The sequence below is a fragment of the Dasypus novemcinctus genome, chromosome 10 (genome assembly GCF_030445035.2).
Source record: "Dasypus novemcinctus isolate mDasNov1 chromosome 10, mDasNov1.1.hap2, whole genome shotgun sequence".
Classification (NCBI taxonomy): Eukaryota; Metazoa; Chordata; class Mammalia; order Cingulata; family Dasypodidae; genus Dasypus; species Dasypus novemcinctus.
Genome location: NC_080682.1, coordinates 6,855,063 through 6,878,623, shown reverse-complemented (window position 1 = coordinate 6,878,623; position 23,561 = coordinate 6,855,063). Strand labels below are relative to the sequence as shown.

General features: G+C 60.1%; 1 protein-coding gene across 2 annotated transcripts; it reads right to left on the bottom strand.

Annotated features, from left to right (window-relative positions):
* Nucleotides 1–10,297: 10,297 nt before the first annotated feature.
* On the bottom strand, nt 10,298–20,084 carry UNC93B1 (unc-93 homolog B1, TLR signaling regulator). Of its 2 annotated transcripts, XM_058305089.2 has the most exons (11): nt 19,921–20,084; nt 19,495–19,636; nt 18,794–18,947; nt 16,747–16,908; nt 16,415–16,547; nt 15,983–16,076; nt 15,373–15,497; nt 14,204–14,386; nt 13,511–13,784; nt 11,986–12,104; nt 10,298–11,179 (listed from the first exon to the last, which is right to left on the bottom strand). In XM_058305089.2, exons 1-11 carry the CDS (start codon nt 20,014–20,016, stop codon nt 10,850–10,852), a joined length of 1,812 nt encoding a protein of 603 aa, XP_058161072.1. In that variant the 5' UTR covers nt 20,017–20,084; the 3' UTR covers nt 10,298–10,849. The 2 variants fall into 2 exon arrangements, with proteins under 2 accessions (XP_058161072.1, XP_058161073.1); XM_058305090.2 differs by lacking the exon at nt 19,495–19,636 and having other exon boundaries at nt 10,704–11,179; nt 19,921–20,036.
* Nucleotides 20,085–23,561: the final 3,477 nt, after the last annotated feature.

Below are 23,561 nucleotides of genomic sequence, written 5' to 3'. Positions count from 1 at the left end.
TGGGGTGGGGGCAGGGAAAGGGGGTGCCAGGGAGGTCGTGCAGGTCTGAGCTGCTTCCTGGCAGGGCCCTGGGGAAGGAGCCGGCCCGCGGGGTGCAGGGGTCTCCGGTCCTATCTGGCCAGAGGCATCCGCCCTGGGGGGGCCCTTGGGAATGTGTCCCGGGGGCTCAGGGACAGGCCAGCCTGGGGCGTGACTTGGGGGCCCTCTTGCCGTGGGTCACCCAGGGGACCGGATGAGATCACCGGGCGCCCAGGAAGGAGTTGGGGGGAGCAGCATCTTTAGGGTGGGGAGAGGGGGCGGAGGCGGCACCACAAGGACAGGGCCTAAAATGGGCCCCGTGCCAATGGCCTTGACCAGTGTCAAGTTGAAGTGGAAGGAGGGCCGAGCCTCGTGGGAGCGAGTGGGAAGCGGGGCGCGGCAGCGACATGGCCTTTCCCCTGCAAGTGCCTGCGGGACGCCGGGCGCGCGGGCCCATTCGGCGGGGGGCTGGGGGCTGCGTTTTCAACCCACTCCCTGGCCATGCTGCTGGGCGGGGACCTGCCCTCCAAGGAAGACAGCCTAGAGCAGGGGCTCCCCACCTCAACGCCGCCGTCATTTGGGGGGCGTCCTCCTCTGCGGGGAGGGGGTGGGCTGTGCGTTGTAGGGTGCTTAGCAGCCGCCCTGCCTCTGCCCGCGGGATGCGGGGAGCAATCTCCCCCCAGTTGTGACAACCAAGAATGTCTCCCAACGCTGCCCAAGGTCCCTGGGGGTGTCACCCGCCCAGTGAGGACCTCCGAGCCAAGTGGTTCTGTCGAGGAGTTCTGTTGCTAGAAGGAAGCAGAAAAAGGGGGTGCTGGCTGGAAGGGGGGGTTAAGCGTGGGGGGTCCAGGGCACGCACGGTAAGTCGGTGTGCTCCAGGGGAAGGGGAGGGAGGCAGGGTGGTGGACTCAGGGCGAGGGTTTGCAGATTTGGGGGTACAATGGTGGGGGATGGTTTGTTCTGGGGGCTCACGGGGCGGTCGGTCCGAGGAGGGAGCAGGTGAGAAGCAGCTCCTGGGAGGGCAAAGAGGGGTCCCCGGTCAAGGCCCCCTGAGGCTTAGCCCCGACTCCCCAGTGAGCCCTGCCAGACCTGGGCTAACTCCCCAGGGGGCCACCACGGGCTGGGAGGCCTGGAAGAAGGGACCCCCCCACCCAGGTCCCCCAGGGTGGAAGGGGAGGGGGGGAGGGGCTGAGTGTGGTGGTGAACAGACGCCTTCTCAGATAACAAAATAGGTCCATCCAACCTTCCCCCAACCCCCACTCAACAGTTTAACTCGGGGCCCCCCAAACCTCCCACACCTCCCCTAGGGAGCTAGTTAAGCTGCAGACTCCAGGGCCCTGCCCTGAGCTTCTGCCCCCAGCAGGTCTGGGATGGGCTCAGGCACCAGCATTTTTTAACCACATGCCCGGATGACGTGAGCCTCGGACTGCCCCTGAGGTCCGCTGCGGGACCCCTGGACTCCTCTGGGAACAGGGCTCGTGGCAGGTCTCGGGGCCCCTTGCAGCCTCGCTCCAGGCCTTCTCCGTGCAGAAGGCTCCCAGCTGCCCAGAAGGCCTAGCGCCTCCGTCTCCATGTCTGTAAAATGGGGGGATAAGAGGTAAAATACGAATCTGATCTCAGGAGGTTTCTGGGAGGTCAGTGATGGGCGCAGGTGGGATGATTCCAGAAACATCAAAGCATCACAGGATGTGAGAGGCCCGAGAGGCACGCAGGCAGGAGCCACGAGTCCAGGAGGTGAGGGTGAGGCAGGCCAGGAGGCCGCCTCAGGTCCGGGGACCCCCGGACACCTCATCTCTGAGCCCCCGAAGCTGTGGGGCAGGGGCTCTGGAAGAGTAACGTGAAAATCTCAGAACCGCTAAATTTTAGAATCATGGACCCACGTCAGAGCCACTCTAAATTACAGAAAATGGAGAACCCTGGGAGGTGGAATCTTCTTTCTTTATGCCCTATGAAATATTTCAGGCATACAAAAAAAAATGAAGAAGAGCATACAAACATCCAAGTATACACCACCCGCTTTGTCGGATCTTAACATTCGCCTTATTTGCATCAGATTTTGAAAAGGTCTAAAATATTAAATTACACTCGGCATTGTTCCCGTCCGCAAGGCTATTTCCAGTGGAAGGGCCTCCCCGATACGGCACCGCAAAGGAGAAAAGTGTCCCTCAGTGGGAAGGTGATTTATCGCGAATCCACAAGCAAGGAACTGGGGGACTCTTCCCCAAACCAGTTCAAAGTGGGGAGGGGAGCTAGGGTGTTACAGGCCAAGAAGAGGGGTTGGGGAGAAGAGAAGCAACGCCACCAGGCTGGTGGGGAGGTGCCTGCAAGTCCTCGGTCCTGCAATGTCTCATGCACGTCAGACGTGTCCTTGCTGTCAGCGGCTGGTTAACCGCTGCTGAGCGGGGTCCTCGTGGCTCCTCTCTCAGCCAGCCGCTCAGGGTTGTCAGGCTTCTCGTCTCTGAGAAAACTTAGAGATTTCCTGGGTCCTAAGGTGCTCCTGACACGGTCTGTTGGGTTTTGCTTTGAGACATCATCTTACACCTGGAAGCAAACCTGAGAATTCTGCTTACTATCCTTCCTGGAACTAAGGGCAAAGAGTAAACTTCCAAAGTTAGATTAACAAAAACCAGCTCCATTAGATCCCTAAGATCCAGAGCTGCCTAAATGAAGGAATTTTTAGTGAGTGCATCGTCCAGTTGCCAGCACGCCCGTGAACCTTGCTCCACGTCCATCCTCTCCCTCTCTTGGCTCATTCCCTTCTCTACAATGTGATGTCGATCTCCCAGGCATGCCCTTGGGACATGACTGCATATTATTAGGACATATGTGCATATCATTATATGGATTATCTTCTCTTGTTATACACAAATAATATTATACAGGATTGTTTTATGTATCTTTCAACAATTATTGGGTTCTCTTCTACTTACCTTTCTGCAACTTGCTCTGTTTCTTAACTTCATGGTTCTGAGATTTACCAGCACTGACACCTACTTGTTCACATTGAATACATGCACCACAGTTTACTTACCTGTTCCCTGCCAGGAGATTTCTCTCTTTGGTGCTGAAAAAAGTGCTGCAAGGAACACTGTGTTCAGGTCTCTTTTGCACAGGTGTGAGGATTTCTCTAGGGTGCATGGGGAGTGGAACAGGTAGGTTTTAGGGTGTGTGCAGCTTCACCTTTCCCAGATCGTGCTACCTATTGCCTAGACTTGGCCTCCAAAGAGGTTGACCAATGCAAACACCTTCTAATGTTGTGAAAGCCCCTCTTGCTTCACATTTTCCCAAAGCTCACTGTTGTCAGACTTTTTGACAGTTCAGTGGGTATGAAAGACACCTTACACTTTGTTATTTTTTTAACAATAGTTTTGTTTTACATTTTACCAATTACTTTTGAGGTTACACATAATTTCATTTACACACAGGTTATTCAGGCTTCTTGTTGGTATATGTTTTTGCTCAATTTTCTATTGTGTTGCTTTTCTTTGGTTGACTGATTTGTAGGAGCTCTTTTTTTTTTAAGAATTTTTTTTTACACCCCCCCACACATAGCTCTCTCACCTGTCTGCTTGTTGTGTCTGCTCTCTGTGTCTGCTCGTCTTCTCTAGGAGGCACAGGGAACCAAACCCAGGACCTTTGCCTCTCTCCACAAAGCCAGCTGGAGACTATCATGGGAATGGCTCTGTGTCTCTCCCTGGGGTTTCTGCTGTGTCTAAGGAGCCATCTCCATTCTTCTGTGCTCTTCTCCTGGCTCAAGTTCTCTCCTCCTGGGGCTGGCTTCTCTTTCCTCTGCATGCTGACTTCCTGGGGCTCCAGCTTAAGTCTTCAGCATCAAACCCCAACATCAGAAACCCTCAACTCTGTCCTTCGCCAGCCTTTCATCTGTGAGTCCTCACGCACCAAGGAGTGGGGACTCAACGCCCTAATGACATGGCCCAATCAAAGCCCTAATCATAACTTAATGACACCTAGGTACAGAGCAGTTTACAAACATAATCCAAGTACCTATTTTTGGAATTCATAACCATACAAACTGCTACATAGTGGGAGCTTCTTTCAATTAGTTTAACTTACTATTGAGGTAGATAAAAGTAGCCAATGCAATTGCACACCTCACCAAGCTCAAACAAGGCCACTCTGTAGCCAGGACGGATTAAGACAAAAAACTAGACTGTTCTATAAGCATGAATGAACACAAACATGAACATTGTTCAGACCACAAAAATAACCAGAGATCCCTCTCACCTGACGCATGTGAGTGACTGCAGCTTCTTTACCAATTGCAGTCCCAGCCTGCCTTATAGATAATGTTTATTAAGATCACAGACATATCTCCACTTCTGATAGCACCCAATCCAGAGCAAAGCTCAATTTCCTTAAATCCTCCCCAAAATCACTTAATGCGAGCCCACATCCCCTAAGTCTTTCTAACACTCTGAGGTGCCTCACCGTGCCCATAACCGGCATTCTTCCTCGATGCAAAAAGCAATAAGCCCCAGGAGCTGACAGCTTTCAAGTCCCCGCCCCTTTCCTTTCGCCCTTTGCCCCTGCCACACCTGGCCATCTTACAAGCAAGTCTGTGCACACCCTCCATCCCTGGGTGCAGTGGAAGCTCCAAGCCTGACAGGTCCCAGTTCGAATGTGGGCACTGCCACCCTTGCCCCACCCCCTGCTCTGAGGTCTTGCCCGGGGGCAACATCAGCTTTTAAGCCCACTCGAATGGCCTGTCCTCAAGATTCTGCTCGATGGAGGACCTTCCGTGTCGCTGCTGTGGGTCGGGAGCCGCCTCTCGGTTCCTTGCTGGGTGGGCCTCTCCACAGGGAGCTCACAACGTGGCATCTGGCTTCATAGGATGAGAAGAGCCAGAGCGTGGCAGCCACAGCCCTTTATAACCCAATCTCAGAAGAGCCCTCGCCCGGCATTCACCATTGTACGCGTTTTCTCTCCTTGCATAACAAATTACCGCACATTTAGCAGCTTAAAGCCACACCCATCTTGCTGTTTCTTTTTTTTTTTAAAGATTTATTTTTTATTTATTTCTCTCCCCTTCCCTGTCCCCCCCACCCCCTGTTGTCTGCTCTCTGTGTCCATTTGCTGTGTGTTCTTCTGTGTACGCTTGCATTCTCATCAGCAGCACTGGGAATCTGTGTCTCTTTTTGTTGCGGCATCTCCCTGCGTCAGCTCTCCATGTGTGCAGCCCCACTCCTGGGCAGGCTGCACTTTTTTCGTGCTGGGTGGCTCTCCTTATGAGGCACACTCCTTGCATGTGGGGCTCCCCTACCACGGGGACACCCCTGCGTGGCCTGGCACTCCTTGCGTGCATCAGCACTGTGTGTGGGCCAGCCCACCCATGGTTTGAACCCTGGACCTCCCATGTGGCAGGCAGACGCTCTATCCATTGAACCACGTCCGCTTCCCATCTTGCAGTTTCGATAGGTCAGGACTCTGGTGTGGAGACGCGGGGTCCTCTCAGGGACTCACGAGGCTGAAGCCGCGTGGGCCAGGCCGCGTTCCCTCTGGGAGCTCCGGGTCCCCTTGAGGCTCATTCAGGCTGGCGGCAGAATTCCGCTCCTCGCGGTTGCAGGGCTGGAGTCCCCATTTTCTGGCTGGCTGTTAGCTGGGGGTCACTGTCAGCTCCCAGGGGTCTCCTTGCTGCTCACAACACAGCTGTTTGTTTTCCTCCAGGCCAGCAGGAAAGAGCCTCACTGAGGCTTCACGTGCTTCGCTAGGGCTCAGCCCAGGACTCTCCTGGTTAGCTTGAAGGCAACTGATGGGTAACTAGTCACTGGAGTGCTATCCCATCATACCCTCCGGCCCTACCCACACTCGAGGAGAGGTCGCTGTACGGTGTGTGTACCCCAGGGCGTGGGAATCTAGGGGCCTGTCTTAGAATTCTGCCTCCCACCACCGTATTCCATTTGCTAGAAGATAACCACCAGGTCTAGTCTGCAATCGGGCAGGATTCTTCCAGGCCTTGGAGCTCCCTGGGAGCCCTCCCAGCAGCTGCATACCACGAAGACATCTCTGCTGTTGGGAGGCACGTGGAGGGGGCGTCACAGGCTGCCCCTTGTGTTGTCGTCTTTCACTCATGGTGGTTTGTTTCCTTGTGTGTTCTGTAATTTGGGATTGTGAGCTCAGCTTCAGTGGGAATTTCTCTGGGGGGGAGTTTTGGGTGTTCAGGCTTACGAGACCCACCCAGAGAGGTTTCTGCTTGTCTTGGCCAGGAGCCCAGGAGCCTCGCCACACCAACACAACTTTTTCCGGTGAATTTCTCCACCTGGAGGCTCCTAGATCATATGGATGTTGTTATTCCTTTGTAGGAATTCCAAACCTATATAAAGGAAGCCTGGGGGGGAGGGAAGGAAGCCTAAAAAGGCAAAAATTTCATGGGAATCTTTTTCTCTAGCCAGAACTCAACGTTCCTTCATCTTTCAGTGCTTCTGGGTGGAATTTTTTCTAATCTACTCTTTCCCTAAAAGTGTTGCTTTTCTACAGTCCCAATATTATGTAGGGTTTTAATACCAATTCCCTGTCTCAGCTTTCCCCCATATGGCCATTAAAATTCAAGCCCTTGGTTTCGGTCCACAGAGCCTCCTCCCTTCTCAGGCACCTGCAGCAACAGCTCATACCTGGTTTTCAGTCCCCTCTTCACTGCTGGCCCTGGAGAACTTAGCTTATTTTCTTGAGAGCTCAGCTAGATATTTAGAAGGAAGTTTGTTATATTTTAGCCAGTATTTCTAGGTATGTTAAAAAAGATGTTTCAAGTTATCAAGTCTGCTATGAGTGATATCCTTTTAAATCTGCGCATTGTAGATTGATGAAATCAGAGTTGTTTTGAAGGAGCAATGATGGGGTCCAGGGGCAGAGGCCATGACAATGACTCTGATCGTCCACTCGGGCCCATAGCCTCCATCCGGTCACCTAATCTAAAGGTGACAGAGGCAGGGGAGATGACACCAACGCCGATGTCATACCTTCCAACAAGACCTGGAGCAAGGGACCTGGCTCAGTTTCTCCTGACCAGAAAAGGAGCCGCTAGCCTGCTGGGCTGGTGGATCAGCTCGGTTAGTTACACAGCATGTCTGTGTGAGTGCATGTGTATGCGTGTCAGGCATGTTGCCAGGTGTGGGCATTGCTTGTAACCTGTGTGACCTGCTATGTGGCTGTGTGTTGCCTGTTTTGTGTGCATGTTGCCTCTCATGTGTGTTTACATGTGTTGCCTGCCACATTGTTGTTTGTTGTGTGTGCACAAGTGTATTCCTATCACGTGTTGCCTTCCTGTGTTTGCATGCCATGTACACGTATGCTGCCTACCATTTTGCACGTGTTGCCTACCGTGTGTTGCCTTCACCTGTGCATGCGTGTTGCCTGATGTGGGTGTTGTGCGCGCGTGCCCCTTGCTGTGTGTGTGGGTGCGTGTGCACCTGTGTGTGCTTCCTGTCTTGTGAGCATATGTAGGACACGAGGAGCAGCGAGGTGGCATAGGAAGCCTTCACACACGATCACCACCAGAGTCCTTGCCACTAGTGTATTAGACATTAGAAATGACTTTTCCCAGGAAGCGGATTTGGCTCAACAGATAGAGGGTCCGCCTACCCCAAGGGAGGTCCAGGGTTCAAACCCAGGGCCTCCTGATCTGTGTGATGAGCTGGCCCATGCGCAGTGCTGATGCACGCAAGGAGTGCCGTGCCACGCAAGGGTGTCCTCCACGTAGGGGAGCCCCACACGCAAGGAGTGCACCCCGTAAGGAGAGCCGCCCAACATGAAAAAAGTGCAACCTGCCCAGGAATGGCACCGCACACACAGAGAGCTGACGCAGCAAGATGACGCAGCAAAAAGAAACACAGATTCCTGGTGCTGCTGACAAGAATACGAGGGGACACAGGAGAACACTCAGTGAATGGACGCAGAGAACAGACAAGGGGGGGGGGAATAAATGTTAAATAAATAAATAAATAAGTAAAAATGACTTTTCCTTGTCCAGGCGTGCACCCACTCCTCACCCTCGCCTGGTGCCCAGGGGTCCTTCCAAACAGCACTGTGTCCAGATACTTATTTCCTGGGTCTGTGCCTGCCCAATTCCGACTGGAAGTTTAGCCAGAACCCCGTCTCTGGGGTATTGCCACATCTGCCTCTGGTGAACTCTCCCTGCCATGCCAGAGGCTGATGGGGAACTGGGCGGCCAGAGCTGGGCTTCACTGAGCCTCCTGGTCGTGCCACATGACCATTTCCGGGTCTGCTTATCATGGACACTCTTTGTGTGGGGTGGCGTCTGGCCCACGCACTGCCAGGCTGACCAGTGGAGGCTGCAGACAGCCTGTGCCCCTCGCTGTAGCTGCAGCCCTCACAGCCTGTGACACCCGTGAGGCTGCCAAACCTGCCAAAGACAACCTGGCAATTGGCTTCCGCAGCCCTGGCTTCCGCAACCTGGCAATTGGCTTCCGCGCTCCCTTCCCAGAGGCCCCAGGCACAGGCTTCTTCACTCCCCTTAGAAGTGGACCCAGAAAGGACACACGGTGCATCCACAGAGCAAGGACAGAGGCGGGTAAATAAGTGAGGGGCCTCAGTATACATAAGTCCCATTCACAGCTAACTCTTTTGAGCTTTACTCTGTGCCAGCCCTGGACTGATGCAGCTGGCAAAAATTCCTCAATTCACATCACCCTTAGTGTCTCGGTTATTATTTTTTTCCATGGTGTCCCAGGTCAAAACAAATACCTGATGTTGCTGTTTATTACATATTTTATGTTCAAACAACTCAATATGTATTTATGGCCTAACAACTTAGTAGGCATTTGGAAAAAAAATATACTAGGAGAGCAGATGTGGCTCAGTGGTTGAGTGCTGGCTTCCCATATACAAGTCCAGGGCTCATTCCCGAGCCCAGTACCATAGGAAAACAAAAACAAAAACAAAACAACAAAAAAACCTACACATCTGGGGAAAAATGATGCCTTCATCTCATACTTAATGACCACCACTTTATTTTCTAAAGAGCTGTGGGCATTGCTCAGATTCTCAAACCTGGGAATTGGAGACTGCCACCCTCATTTCCTGCCCCAATACTGATTTTTGCTTTTTCTTACAGCAACTACCGGAAACCCAGCTTCTTAAAGATATGCTAGTAAAGGAATGAAGTGTGATCTAATTGGTAGACATAGTTTGCCTGGGGAGGAGGAAAGTAGAGTATCACTGTGCTTCCTTCAAAATACAGAAAATTTGGGGAGCAGATGTAGCTCAGTGGTTGAGCTCCTGCTTTGCATGTACGAGGTCCCGGGTTGACTTTTTAAAAAAAAAAAATTTTTCTAGAAAATTTTAAGTGCCCTGCTGTGCCCTGGTGGGGAGCCTTGGGGTCCGGTGCTGAGGCATTTCGTCTGCGTTCCAGTTTTCACCTGCCCTGCTGGAGCTGAGACACTACAGAGCGGGGGCTCACACTGGCTCCTGGCCAAGGTCACCGCCCACCTCCAGGCCAGCAGAGGCTGCTAGCGCCGAGAGAGGCGGGACGGCTTACAGGTGGGAGGCGTGTGTGGAGCCATGAGGGCTGGACAACGGCCACTGACACTAGAGAAGAGTGGGGCAGGAGGGCCTTTTGGGGTGCAGTGGGGTTCTGTGACCCCCCCCATGGGCACCCTCACCTGTCCAAATCTGTTCACGGTGGGGGCTCTTGGCGCTGCTCTCACCATGAGGAGGAAAGGGGACCCCCTCAGGCCTTTCGGGGTCTGCCCCCTCCCATCAGCGCGTCTTTCGTGCGAATCGAGACTGAGGCTGCGCAGTGAGGGCCGGGGCCAAGCACAACTGGGCACAGGCAACCACCCCCCCAAGCCCGTGCTGGACGCGGGGAGAACCCGGGAAGGCTCAGAGCGCACCCAGCTCGGGAGAATACACAGTAAAAGACTGGGGGAAAACCCGAGGGCTGGGGACGCCCGGGGAGGATCCCCGGGGGCGGGGGGCGGCGGGGCCAGGCCTTTGGCATCTGTCTCGTCCTCCAGACCCACCAGGCCCTGGCGGCCCCGGGCCACGTTCCCCGGCGCGGAGCGCGCGGCAGCCCGACCCCCGCTGCTTCTCGCTCCGGGGCTGGCAGGCGGGCGGGACCGGGGAGGCCAGGTGGGCGGGGCGAGGGGCGGGGCGAGGGGCGGAGCGAGGGGCGGGGCCTCCGGGCAGGCCGGCCGGGGGCGGGGCCAGGCCTCCCCTCGCGCAGCAGCGTGGGCGCCCCGCCGCCCCCCGGGCCCGCACTCCGCGGGCGCAAACGCGTCCCTCCCCGCGCGGCGCGAGGCTCCCAGGCAGGACAAGACGAAGTCTCTTTATTGTTCCTTTTCTGTAAAAAAAGTCGCGCCTCTTGGCGGCCCAAAGGGAGAGGAAGCGGAAAGCGCGCCGGGCCTGCGGCCTCGAGCTGGGCGGGGCCGGGGGCGGGGCCGGGGGCGGGGCCGCGGGAAGGTCCCGCCCGGCTCCGGAGGGCCGAGGGGCTGGGGTGCTGGGGGTCCCGCGGCGCAGGGGGCGGGCAGCGTGTGGGGCAGCAGTCCGGCACCTCCGCGGCCGCGGGACCTTGGACCGCGAGGGGCCGCACGCCCGGGCCGGTCCAGCGGGAGGCGCAGCCGCAGGGCCCGGGCCCAGGGCAAGGGTCGTGGGCGACCCCGGGCCCCACCCTCCTGCCCCGACCCCAAGTTCCAGGCGACCCCGGCTCTGGAAGGACTTTCCTGAGTCGGGGGAGGGGGTGGCCAGCAGGCCCATCCTGAAGATGGAGCAGGAGTCAGAGAGGGGCCCTGGAGGGCCCTGACCTGAGACGGGGTAAACCGAGGGCGGCGAGCAGGGAGGCCAGGCCGCCCCGGGGGCCTCACTGCTCGGGCCCGTCGCCTTCCTGCGCCTGTTCGTAGGGACAGGGCCGGCGGTGGGGGCCGGCAGGCTCGGCGCCGACCGCAGGCCCCGCAGGCGGCGCCTCCTCCTCCGCGCCGTCCCCCCGGCCGCCGCCCCCGCCGCCGTCCCCGCCCTCCGCGTCGCTCTCATCCGAGTTGTCCTCCTCCAGGTAGCGGTAGCCGCGCACCTTGTGCTGGGGCCGCGGGATGCGGGGCAGGCGCGGGCACACCCCCTGCTGCAGTTTATGCTCCATCCACAGGTACAAGGCGGCGGCCGCCACCAGGGTCACCAGCAGCACCCCGAGCTTCACCTGGGCGGTCGGGGAGGGAGGCTGAGGACCCGGGGCCACCCCACCGCCTCGCCCCCAGTCCCAGCTCCCACCCCACAGCAGCCGGCCCCTTCTGTGCTGTCCTGCCCGCCCTCCAGGGAGCCGCACCCACCCACCCACCCAGCCCCTCCAGCCCACTCCACACGGCCTCCTGGCCAAGACCCAAGTCCCAGCACTGCCCCTCAAGTCACCATCCAGCCCAGTGCCCGTCCCCCTAACTGTACTGAGGCATGATAATACCCTTGGCCTGATAGGGTAGAAGTTAGGAACCCATAGGAAGCTGGTAAAGCGCGGGCACGGCCTGGCTCTCCTTACGCAGGCTTAGACGCCTGGGATTCTCACATGGCCAGGTGACAAGTGACGCCTTTCTGTAACCCACCCGTGGAAACACTTGGACATCACACGTGACCGCACGCCTATGCCCAATTCCAGCTCATTAAAAATAACACGGTGGCCGGGACCTGCTCAACTAACCGCGCTCCCTGGGCTGCCAGGGGACACCCTTGGCATCCAGCTCAGAGCCGACACCTGGTGGACAGGTCACCAAACAGCCCACACTAAGGCGGCTGGGATGCATCCCCAGGAAACAGTAGCTGTGGACCCAGAGTCCACGGGGGGTGGGGGTGGGAAGAGTAAGTGACGCTGTCCATTGGGCTGGGGGAATGGGTCCTGGGCCCAGAGGCAGCCAGGATGGGTGCTCAGAAAGTATCTGTTGCTTGGCAGGGGAGTGTGGGGTGCCAGCGCCCAGTGCTCACCTCCCCTTGTCCCCAGCCCCAGCCCAGCCTCACCTTCATGGGCAGGCTCGAGCCCACGTACACGGCGAAGATGGCCACGGCCTGCCACCAGTGGTAGATGGTGAAAATGAAGTCCTGCCTCTCCTTGTCCTCGTACAGGATTCCCAGGAGCGCTGGGGGTCGGGCGGGACAGAGCAGGCGGGGGAGAGGCGTCACCCGGGCTGATCTGCCCCTGTCCCCAAGCCACTGGCTCCCCAGCTCCCAGGAAGTCACTGTAAGCTGGTCCTGGCCCACCCCCTACTGGAGAGGCTCAGTATTGCAGCCAGGAGGGAGAGAGCATGGCTGCAGGTGGCCTCGCAAGTGGCCTCAAAAGCAGGAAGCTCTGTGTGTGGTTTCTTTGGGTCCCTGACCCCCCAAGCGCAGTGCCAGGCACATAGGGGTTGTTCCTTCCCACCAGGAGCTCCGAGGGCAAGCTGCCTGCAGCAACAGGCTTTCTGCAAATCCTCTCTGGGGTTAAGTGTGTGTGGAGGGAGCTAGTTTTCCAAAGAATCCTTCCCAAGGTGGGCAGAAAGAGGGACGGGGTCAGCAGACTCGGGTTCTAGTTCTCAGGACTGTGAGGTGGGGAGAGGAGGGGGTTGGGGTACAGAGACTGCATCAGAGCGTGGCCCAGAGTGTGCGGCTCCATCCCTACTAGGGACGAGATGCCCAGCTCTTGGACAGTGGGTACAAGGTCATCTGAGCCAGCCCCCGCCTGCCCACAGCAGGTACGAGCTCAGCCGCTCCCCATCCCCAGCAGTGATGTTCAAAACAGTGAACAATCGGTGCAGCCCGGGCCCTGGCCAGCGGAACGCATGCTGCTGTGCACAAGCCACATGGCAGCACCTGTGGGGGGCCTGTGTGCCGTGGCCATGCCCACCTGCCAGGCAAGGGCATCACGCAGGCAAACGCTGACCTGCCTCTGCCTTCTGCAAACAGGGCTATAGGTTCCCCAGATCCCCACGCCAACAGCCCAGACTTGGGGCCTGGCCTCAGCCACACTGCAGGCTGGTGCTGGGGCTTCAGGCCCGCTTCTGGCTCCTCTCTAAAAAGGCCCCTAGCCTCACCTTCTGGCTGGGACGTGGACAGGGCCTGCTGCTACCCAAGGCCCTGACATATGCTCCCAGAAAAGTGCCAAGGTGGCCCCTGTGCCCTGGTATGAAAGGGAAGCATCTGTCGTTTTTCACACTGTCCCTCTGGGTTATCCACAGAGCCCCCAACCCACCCCATGTATCCACAAACCCTCACACTGACGCCAGGATCCACAGGGCCCTAGGCCCGCCCTAGGGTGTCCACACGGTGTCCATAGGACTACCATGCCTGCTTCTAGGGTGTCCACAGGTCCCCCATCTGTCCCTCCAGTGTCCATAAGACTTCCACCCCTGGAGTGTCCACAGGAATCCCCAACAATCTCCCCAATGTCAACAGGACCCCCATGTCCAGGGAACCCCATGCCCACCCCTGGAATGTCTATGGCTCCAACCCCCCCCCACCCCGAGGTTGCCATGGGGCTACCCATCCTGGTGCTTAGGATTATACTCACTGCTGAGCCCGATCTTGTTGAGGGCGCTGCCCACACCCCAGAGGGCAGTTACCGTGTACAGGACCCAGGTGTGTTGCAGGACCCGAGGCTTGGGCGCCCAGAAAAAGAGGCTGACAGTGAGCACCAGGTGGAGCCCGGCCCCAGCCACCAGGGGCACGTGTCGCGGCAGCCACAGCCCCATCAGGCCCAGGAGTGAGGCGGCCGACGCCCCCAAGCCGTAAGCCACGAGGAGGTAAGCCAGACGTTCCAGGCCCACGGAGCACACGCCGTAACCCTGGGGGGACAGGGGTGGCCGCAGGAGGTCAGCCAGGTGTGACTTTTGCCTAACCCACCTCTCTGGACTACCTCCTTGGAGGCTAGCAGGGCGGTTCCAGGGGGGACAGACACCAAAGGCTGTACCCGCATGGAGCCTAACGCTTTATGGGCATTATCCCATTTCAACATCATAACCCATCTGAGAGTGAGCATCGTTATAAGCCTCGCTTCACAAATGAGGGAACTGAGGCTCAGACAGGTTAAAAGAACTTGTCCAAGGTACGGAAGGGGCTGGGGAGAGGACAAGGAGAAGAGGAAGGGGGACTGGGGGACATAGTTGTATTAGACTTATATACAAATCACCCGTTTTGATCTGAAATTCCAATTTAGCCGGACCTCCTGTATTTTATGTGGTAACCCTAGGCAAGCCGGACTTACCAGGGCAAGGCCAGTGCAGGCAAAGAGCACCTCGAAGCCGCTGTAGATGAAGAAGGGCACGAGGTGGCGCAGGCGGAAGTCGCGCACGTGCTTGAAGGGCAGCTGGAAGATGTTCCCCCAGCCCACGCTGCGCAGGTCGATCTCCTCCGTGGGCCGGTACGCGGCGCCGCACAAGCCCAGCACCTGCGGACCCGCGCCGTGAGGGGGCGGGCACCGCCTCTCACCCAGAGGCCCCGCCCCTTCGGGACACTCGGGCTGGGGCCTTGCCTGCCAGCCACGCCCCCAGGCGCCAGCCACGCCCCCAAGCCGTAGTTCTGTCTCCCGGGACCGCCCCCGGGTACGAGCCGCACCGTCCAGCCCCGGGCTGTGGGTCCCACTCTCAGCCTCCGCACACGCCTCCGTCCCCAGGTGTCAGCCCGACCTCCCGGGCGCCGTCTCTAGCTCGACCCGTACCAGTCTCAGCCCCCTCTCCCTGGCCTCTGGGAGTCCAACTCCAGTCTCAGTCCGCAAGCATCACCTACGTCCCCGAGCCTCAAGCCGCCTTCCCAGACTCCGGCCGCCCGCTCCGACCCAGGGCCCGCCCCAACGCAGCCGGCCCCGCCCACCCGGCGCGCCCGGTCTCCCCACCCGGGTCCACAGCCTCGCCCACTCAGCGCTCCTGGTCTTCCGGCCGGGGCTCGCAGGCCCCGCCCCCATACCGCCAGCCCCGCCCACCCAGCGGGCCGGTCTCCCCGCCCGGGTCCGCAGGCCCCGCCCACTCAGCGCTCCAGGTCTCCCGGCCAGGGCTCGCAGGCCCCGCCCCCATACCGCCAGCCCCGCCCACCCAGCGTGCCGGTCTCCCCGCCCGGGTCCGCAGGCCCCGCCCACTCAGCGCTCCTGGTCTTCCGGCCGGGGCTCGCAGGCCCCGCCCCCATACCGCCAGCCCCGCCCACCCAGCGTGCCGGTCTCCCCACCCGGGTCCACAGCCTCGCCCACTCAGCGCTCCTGGTCTTCCGGCCGGGGCTCGCAGGCCCCGCCCCCATACCGCCAGCCCCGCCCACCCAGCGTGCCGGTCTCCCCGCCCGGGCCACAGGCCCCGCCCACCCAGTGCTCCTGTCTCCCCGCCCGGGCCACAGGCCCCGCCCCCACACCGCCGGCCCCGCCCACCCAGCTCGCCGCCCGGGCCGCACCAGCAGCATGGCCAGGAAGGCCACGGCCATGAGCACGCTCTCCACCACGATGAGGTTGCGGCTCCGCGGCAGCGTCCGCAGAACCGTCTTGTTGAAGCCGGTGAGGATGCCGTGGCTGTTGGTGCCTGGGGAGGGGGCCATCGTGAGGCGGGGAGTAGGGCACAGTCACCCTCGCCACGAATAAGCCCGCAAAGCGAGCAACTGGGGGGACAGCACGTACTCAGGCGGGGTTTCTTTGGGGAGCAGTTTGAAGGTTAGGGCGGCTGGGGCTGGAGGTGCCCAAGGAGAAGAGGGGCCGCGGCACCCTCTCCCCACACTGCCCTCCCTCTCGCTCCCTTACCCCGGGGCCAGGGAGGCGCCAAGGCCACCTCCGACCTCCGTTCCTCCACCCCGCACCGACTGGGCTCCCACTGCCTGCCTGGCCCTGAGGGAGATCCACCGGCCACCGCACCCAGATGGCACTGCTTCTAGGCAGCCGCCCTCATGCCCCAGGCCGGCTCAGATGTCCCAATGCCGCCTTGCCCACCAGACCCCAGTCCTGAATCCCAAGAGCAAGGCCGCCTGAAGGCCGGCAGTGAGGAGCCCTTGTGGGAGCACCCCCAGGACTAACCGCAGGACCGCACGTTGGACAGCGTGTGGTTCAGATCATACAGGTAGTAGTTCAGGAAGTAGACCATGGGCAGCTGGGCGCAGGCGAAGCTCAGCTGTGGGCGGGAGGGCAGCTGGGAACAGGCTCGGGGCTAGAGCCAGGCAGGGGCACAGGCCTGGGCTGGGGCAGGGACCGGGCACAGCCTTGGGGGAAAGGAGCCCTCCCACCTCTGCAGGGCAGCTTGGGGTGGGGTAGTGGTGGGGTGCCCAGTGGAGAATTTCTTCCTGGTCAGTTCTGTGGCCAGAGATGAGCAGGCAGGGGTTGGCTCAAGAGAGAAGCTGGGACAAGAGGGCCGAGGGGTCTGTGGAATGGGCCCCGACATTTGGGTTCTGGGCTGGATCAGCTTCCCCCACTTCCCCAACACCCCCAGAAAAGACCCCACATGGCACTCACATGGAAGAAGCTATAGAAGATGACTTGGAAGACCAGGAGATAGGGCGCGTGGGAGCCCCGTGGCGGGCGCTGCTTTGGCGCCTGCTCATCCTGCTCCTTGTAGTGGGAGTACTCATAGTACTTCTGAGCCATCCTAGATCACAAAGGAGAGACAGCTCTGCCAGAGGCCTCTGCTTCCTGCACAGGGAGCTACAGACTGGCCAGCCCCTCTGCCTTCTGGTTGGGGAAACTGAGGCCAGAGGGTGGAAGGGGCTTGCCCCAGGACCCCCAGCCAAGGTTGGTAATGCGGCAGTGGCTTGCCCAGGTCTCTAGTCTCGCACCCTGCTGCTCACCTGGTGATGTAGTTGCCCATGGAGGCCCAAAGAGGCACAATGGCCACGCCCAAGGCGATGGCAGAGGGCACGAGTGTGTAGTAGCGCTCCCAGTAGTTGGTGGAGACAAAGAGGGCATAGATGCCCGTGGCCAAGAACATCATCCACTTGGTGCCAAAAAACCTGCAGGCAGAGGAGGGTGGCTGGCACCGCGGGCCTCGCGGGGCTGCTGTGGCCTGACATGGCCACAACTCCAGGTCCCAGCTCTCGATCCCACGTGGAGACAAAGGCCCTAAAAGGGAGTCTTAGCAGCCTTGCTGTGTGGCCTCAGGCGAGCCCCGTGGGGTCCACACCTCAGTTTTTCTGGCTGTGGTCTGGGCACAGAACCCATACCAGGGACTCTTGTCCACTGATCGTGAGACCCTCGGGGGTCATAGGGAAGCTTCTTCCTCCCTGGCCTCCGGGGCAACAGCCTGGCTGGCCCAGGGTTCAAAAGGGGGCGAGGAGTGAACGGGATAAGGGCCCGAGCAACGCAGGGAGGTGGACACACTAAAAATCCAACAAAAGCCATGACCCTGGGCCCTTCGGGGTTGGCTGCAGCATTTGTGCTCGTTAGTTCCTATATTTGTCTTGGTTTCCAGGAAGCAAAACCTAAATGACCCTGGTTTTCTGGCCCGATGGCCTGCTTATCTATTTTTTGTCCGTTCTGCTCTAGCATAGATGGGCAGCTCCCTCCTACACCTTGCGGGGGAGGCGGGTCCTGAACGAATGCACTGTAGAACAAATGCACTGTGCCTTTTGATGAATTAAAACAGTAAAGAGTACAAATCCTGGAGTTCGCTGCTGGTGAGGATGTGGTTTTTGAAAATGACACATCCAGCTGTAAACCTGATTTTACAGTTGTTAAATGCAGTTTTACAACCTCTGCCTGCTGTATCTGCCCGTCAGCCCGCGGCCATGCAAATCAGCGCTACCGTTTAGAAAAATCAGTCTGAAAGTTTCCACAGGGTTAAACGCAGTGCATTTAGGAGTCACTCCACTAGTCTGCCAGTTACTGCCGCTGGGACTTGGACAAGTGATTTAATCTCTTGGTTTTCTTCGTGTAGAAGATTAGAGCACCTACCTCAGAGATGCACGGACAAAGCATCCCTACTCCACAAAGGAAAAAAACAAGGAGTGACACTTGTTGTCACTCAACAAGTGATAGTGATGGGTCTTGAGACCCCTAAAAAGCCTTTCCTATGACTTCAACCTAGAGCATGCTGGGAATTTATCCTAGAAAAATAATAAAATGTTTGGACGGGGAGGGAGCTGCAATGTTGTATCCTGAGCCATAGTTAAGTGCCGCATCTCTGTGAAAGCCATGCCTGTGAGGCCTGGGGAGAAGGCTAAGGTGTGTTCAGTGAAAAGAGGAAAGCAGCCTTGGCCATGGCACATGCACGGAGCTCCAGGGACAAGGAGCCAACCGAGCCACTGCGGCCTTGGGAGGGGTTTTCCCTCGTCCAATTTCAGTCATTATGATTCTAGTGCTGTTTGTGCAATGGTGCTAAAGGAGGGGGTTTTTTGTTGTTTGTTGTTTGTTTGTTGTTTTTTTAAGATGGGAAAAAAGCCCATGGGAATTCAACCACTGGTCTCTGGGTCACATCCAAGCAGAGACCCCCTGCCAGCCGGGAGGGCGCTGTGGAAGGGTGCTGGCATTTTCGGGGAGACTGGGCAGATGCCCCCCCAGCCCAGGCCCCTTTCTGGGAGAAACTCCACACAGCTGGCTGTGCCAGGGCTAGGTGCCCATCTGAGACCCCGTGCCCCGACGCCAGACGGCCATGGGAGGAGAGCGCAGGGACAGGCCCGCCCGGGGGGTAGGAGTCGGAGTGAATTTCTGTTCCTTGAAACCAAAATAAATGTGCTCTGGAGCAAAGCTCGCGTTTCCTTCCCCAAACCCCGGTCCCGCCCCTTCACTCCCGCGCCCTGGCAGGAGGCAAGGCCCCTCCCGGCGCCCTCGGTGCAGGAGGAGCGCGGAGAGGGCGTGGAGGAGCGCGGAGAGGGCAGGGCTGGGGCTGGGCCGGGCCACCTGATGAGCACCGGCGTGTAGAGCAGCGCGGCGGCGGGCGTCACGTTGATGCCTATGAGCATCTTGCTGTCGATGTCGGGCAGCCCCATGTTGCCGTACTTCACCTCCCGGTAGGTCTCGTCGTAGTGCAGGATCAGCTGCATCTGCAGGAGGCCTGGGGGCAGGAGGCACCGGTGGAGGGAGCCTCCCGGCTGGGGCGGCAACCAAGCCGAGGCCGGCATGCAAGCCTCACACCCAAGGGATGCTCGACCCCAAGCCCGTGAGGCCGGCGGGAGAAGCGCAGGGTGGGCCCAGCGCCCGGCGGCCCCCTCCCCACCCGGGCTCCTCCCACTGGGGGCTGCAGAGCCCGCCCGGGACGCCGCCCCGCCGGCCCAGCCCCCATGGAAGGCTCCGCCCGGGGCCCGGGGGTCACGGCCTCGCTCCCGCCCCCCGCCCCGACGCGGGGCGGCCGCAGCTGCAGCTGCGAGGGCTGCGGGGCGGGAAGTGAAAGAGGAAGGCCGGGCGCGGGCCCGTCCAGTTTCTTCTTCCCAGCCCCGGGGAGGCGGGGGGTGCAGCCCGGGGTTCAGGCGCGGGGCCCCGCGGGGCGCCCTCCGGCCTCGGCGGGGCGGGGAGGTCCCCGCACCGCGCGCCCCCGCAGCAAGCCCCGGCCCCCAGGCCCCCGGGAGCCCGCGGGCCGGGCGGGGCCGCCGAGCGCCGCGTACCCAGGTAGACGGCGTAGGTGAGCATGCCGCCCGCGCTGGCCGCCACCACGTTCTTGAGCACGCAGAGGCGCTTGCGGCGGTAGTAGCGGCGCTCCTCCTCCTCCTCGTCGTAGTTGGGGTACGCGCCCACCAGCTCGTCCAGCTGCGCGGCACAGCGCTCGCACCCGGCTCCGCGCTCCCGCCGATCCGCCCCGGGGCCGCCCCGAGCCCCCCCAGGAGACCGTCTCCCCTAGTCCCCCCACTCCCAAGAGACCGTCTCCCCGAGTCCCCCCACTCCCAGGAGACCGTCTCCCCGAGTCTCCTCACTCCGCGCCCCCCAAGCTCCTCGCGCACCCTCCACTGAGCACCGGTCAAACCTGGGGGCCACCTCTCAGCCCCCCCGCTCCCCAGGGAGCCCTGGGTCCCCGGGTCCCCATCCCCGCTCACCGGGGCTTCGGGCCCGTCGGGCAGCCCGAGCCGGTGCTGGTCACCCTGTGGGCCCGCGGCCCCCGCCACGGGGTAGAGCGGCGGCTCTGCGTCCATGGTCCGACGCTGACGGCCCGAGGGGCTGGCGGCGGCGGTGGCGTCCCTGCAGCAGGGCCGGGTACTTCCTCCTGGCGCTGGGACCGTCCCGGCTCCGCCCCCCCCCCCCCCCCCCCGCGGCCTCCCGCCCAGAGGGTGTGCGCGCGGGTGGGAGTGTGCAGCCAGGGCTGTGCGCGCCCAGGGAAGCTCCACGCAGCCACTTCCTGGCTTGGTGACTGTTCAGTCGGCTTCCCTTCTCCGTGCCTCAGTTTCCTCACCTGTAAGACAGCGATCCTCACAGCCCCACCTCCAAGGTTCTTGGGGATTACAGCGTTAATGCAAAGCTTCGGAGGGTGTCAGGCCACCCTAAGCTCCCCTCCCCAGCTCCCCCTCAGTGTGTGCAGGTCGGCAGGGAGCAGGGTGGGCTCCCACCACAGGGCTTGGCAGCCTGTGCCCACCTCCCACTCCCCTTCCTGCTTCAGTTGTGGCCCCAGACAGGGCCCCTGGGAGTCTGACAGCCAGGTGGCGACCCTACCACCACCCCACAGCCGAGCAGCTGCTCAGCTGGGCACTGGGGCTGGGGTCTAAGTAGCCGGAGACCCCCCTCCTGCCCCAGCTGACACTGCAGCGCCGTCTCTCTGCTCTGGGTAGAACCACCTGGGAAGCTTCCCCCAGACCTTTGCCCTCCCCCCCTCCCCAGCTGTCAGGACTGTGGGCACTTAGCTCAGGACAGGCTGGCACTGGATGGACGGGGGAGGGAATGGGTGGCAGAAGCCCACCCCCAGCAGGTTGCTGGGAGGGCCTGGAGCTGGGCGTGTGAGTTTGCAGCAGCCTCAGGCCGCCAGGTGGCGTGGCACTTTCTCCAGACGCCCAGGTGCATACCTGGAGAAGGTAGGCAGGTAGAAGCATGCAGGTGAGCATGGCAGAGAATGGGATGCCCTGAAGTGGGAGCTAGAGAAGGAGCAGGAGCGAGGGCAGGGCCTAAGACAGGGGGTGGGAGGGGGAGGGCACAGAGGAGGCTGCGAGCAGGGCTGCAGTGGGAGGCCAGGAGGTTGTGGTCGGAGTGGACATGGGGGCCCCCCCTCCCCACGTGTGGGTGATGACAAAGTCCAAGATGTGGCCGTGGGAGCGGGTGAGATTATGAAGGCGCGTGGCCAGGGGCTTACCGATGTCCCCAGGAGGATTCAGTCCTGTGGAATTCAGAGGGCAGGGGACGTGGCCAGGAGGCAGGGAGAGAGGGCTGCCACAGGCCGGTGTGTGGCTGCAGGGAGTGGTCTCAGTGGGAGGCCACAGGGAGAGTGAGGGAGGCACCCAGAACGAGCCCTCGAGCCTGCCGGGAGTGCACCCATCTACACCATTTGGAAACGGGCCCTCATGCCTCGGGGAGAGTGACAACTTCTGCGGTCAAGCCCGCGCCCGCCAACCCCACGTCACGGCTTGAGGACGCTAAAGGAAAGAAGAGCTCTGGCGCGTGCCCGCCTGGCAGCAGTGCCCTCCTCTGCGCAGAGGACAGACCAGCGAGCACGTGCAGGGGGAGACCTTCGCCATGGAGCTGGGTCCCCCAGCTGGCTGCCTGGTCCTCTCTGGGCATTACTAGATGAAGCCCCCTCGTCTCCCCTGACACACACCCCACGCTTTCCTCGCCTTCGAGCTGGGGGTAAGCGGGAAAACACTTCTGCAAAATGCAACCAGGCTCGAGGAGGATGGACTGGTGGCTGCAGAAACGGAAGCACCTGGGGTCTTGGTAGAGGCCAGAGCAGGCCTGGAGGAGCGGGGGTTTCCACGGGCGACCTCCCTGGAAAGAGAAGTGGGGTGCCCTGGGCCTAACCGCTTTGCCGAGGGTCGCGGTGCACGGTTCTAAATGAGATTACTCTCCAGTGAGTCCCAGAATCATTAAACATAGGGTGCTTGTTACACATAGACTTCTGTCTGTCTCTTTGAATTTTAAATGGGTGTATTGTATTCGTTGTTTAAAAGCATGCCACCAGCGGCGGACTTGGCCCGGGGGTTAGGGAGTCTGTCTACCACACGAGAGGTCCGCGGTTCAAATCCGGGGCCTCCTTGACCCGTGTGGAGCTGGCCCATGCGCAGCGCTGATGCGCGCAAGGAGTGCCGTGCCACACAGGGGTGTCCCCTGTAGAGGAGCCCCACGCGCAAGGAGTGCACCCCGTAAGGAGAGCCGCCCAGCGTGAAAGAAAGTGCAGCCTGCCCAGGAATGGTGCCGCACACACGGAGAGCTGACACAACAAGATGACGCAACAAAAAGAGACATGGATTCCCAGGCCACTGACAAGAATGCAAGCAGGCACAGAAGAACACACAGCGAATGGACACGGAGAGCAGACAACGGGGAGCAGGGGAGGGAAGGGGAGAGAAATAAATAAAAAGAAATCTTTAAAAAACAAAAAAACCTCCATTTTGCAGGTGAGGAAACTGAGGCCCAGAGAGGGGGCAGCCTTAGCAAGTACCCGGTTTGAACCGAGGGCTGAGCTGGTGTCTGAGGGAACAAGGAGGGAGGGAGGGAAGGAGGGGCTAAATGAATGAATAAGCGAATGAAGGAGTGAGGGAATGAATCCCCCTGATGCCACCGTCCTGCCCGGCCCACCTTCCTGCTCCTGAGGGGGGGGGAGGTGACGAGGGCCTCTCCGTCCAGTCCTCCGGGTTGACAGCAGAGGCCTTGCTGAAGCCGAGGCCCCTGCCCGGGGGAGGAGTCCAGGGGCAAAGTCCCCGACCCAGGAAGAGGAGGGGGCAGGTTGGGCAGCCAGGGGCCCTGGCAGAGGACGCTGGGAGCCGAGGGGGTCGAGAGGGCAGGCGGTGGGAGCATCAGGGGCCTGAGTCTGGGGGTGGCCCCCAACCTCCTTCAGAGGGGACAGGGACTCCAGGCCCACGAATACTGCATGACAGGGGTGACTCATTTCCTCCTCAGTCACCTGGGTACGTGTGACTCTTGTCCCATTTTATCGACAGGAGAGCAGAGGCACAGAGAGGTTAAGACACCAGTCGGACGCCACATAGATAAGTGCCAGGCCAAGGCTTGAACCCAGACCACGCACCTGGGCACCGCGCGGGCGCTGTCAGGCCTCCCTGCATCGTCTCACTGACTCCTCACAGCAGCTCTTGGTGTCAGACCCATCCCCAACGTTCACACAAGGACCCCCAGGCCCAAAGAGGGGACGTGAGTTGTCCAGGGTTGCCCAGCCAGAAGAGGCAGGGCCGGGAAGACCATGAACTTGGCCACGTCAAGAATCTTGGGGGAAGCGGATGTGGCTCAACCGGTAGAGCACCCGCCTACCACATGGGAGGTCCAGGGTTCAAACCCAGGGCCTCCTGACCTGTGTGGTGAGCTGGCCCACGCGCAGTGCTGATGCGCACAAGGAGTGCCCTGACATGCAGGGGTGTCCCCTATGTAGGGGAGCCCCACGCACAAGGAGTGCACCCCTCAAGGAGAGCCGCCCCATGTGAAAAAAGCACAGCCCGCCCAGGAGTGGTGCTGCACACACAGAGAGCTGATGCAACAAGATGACACAACAAAAAAAGAGACGCAGTTTCCCAGGGCTGCTTGATGA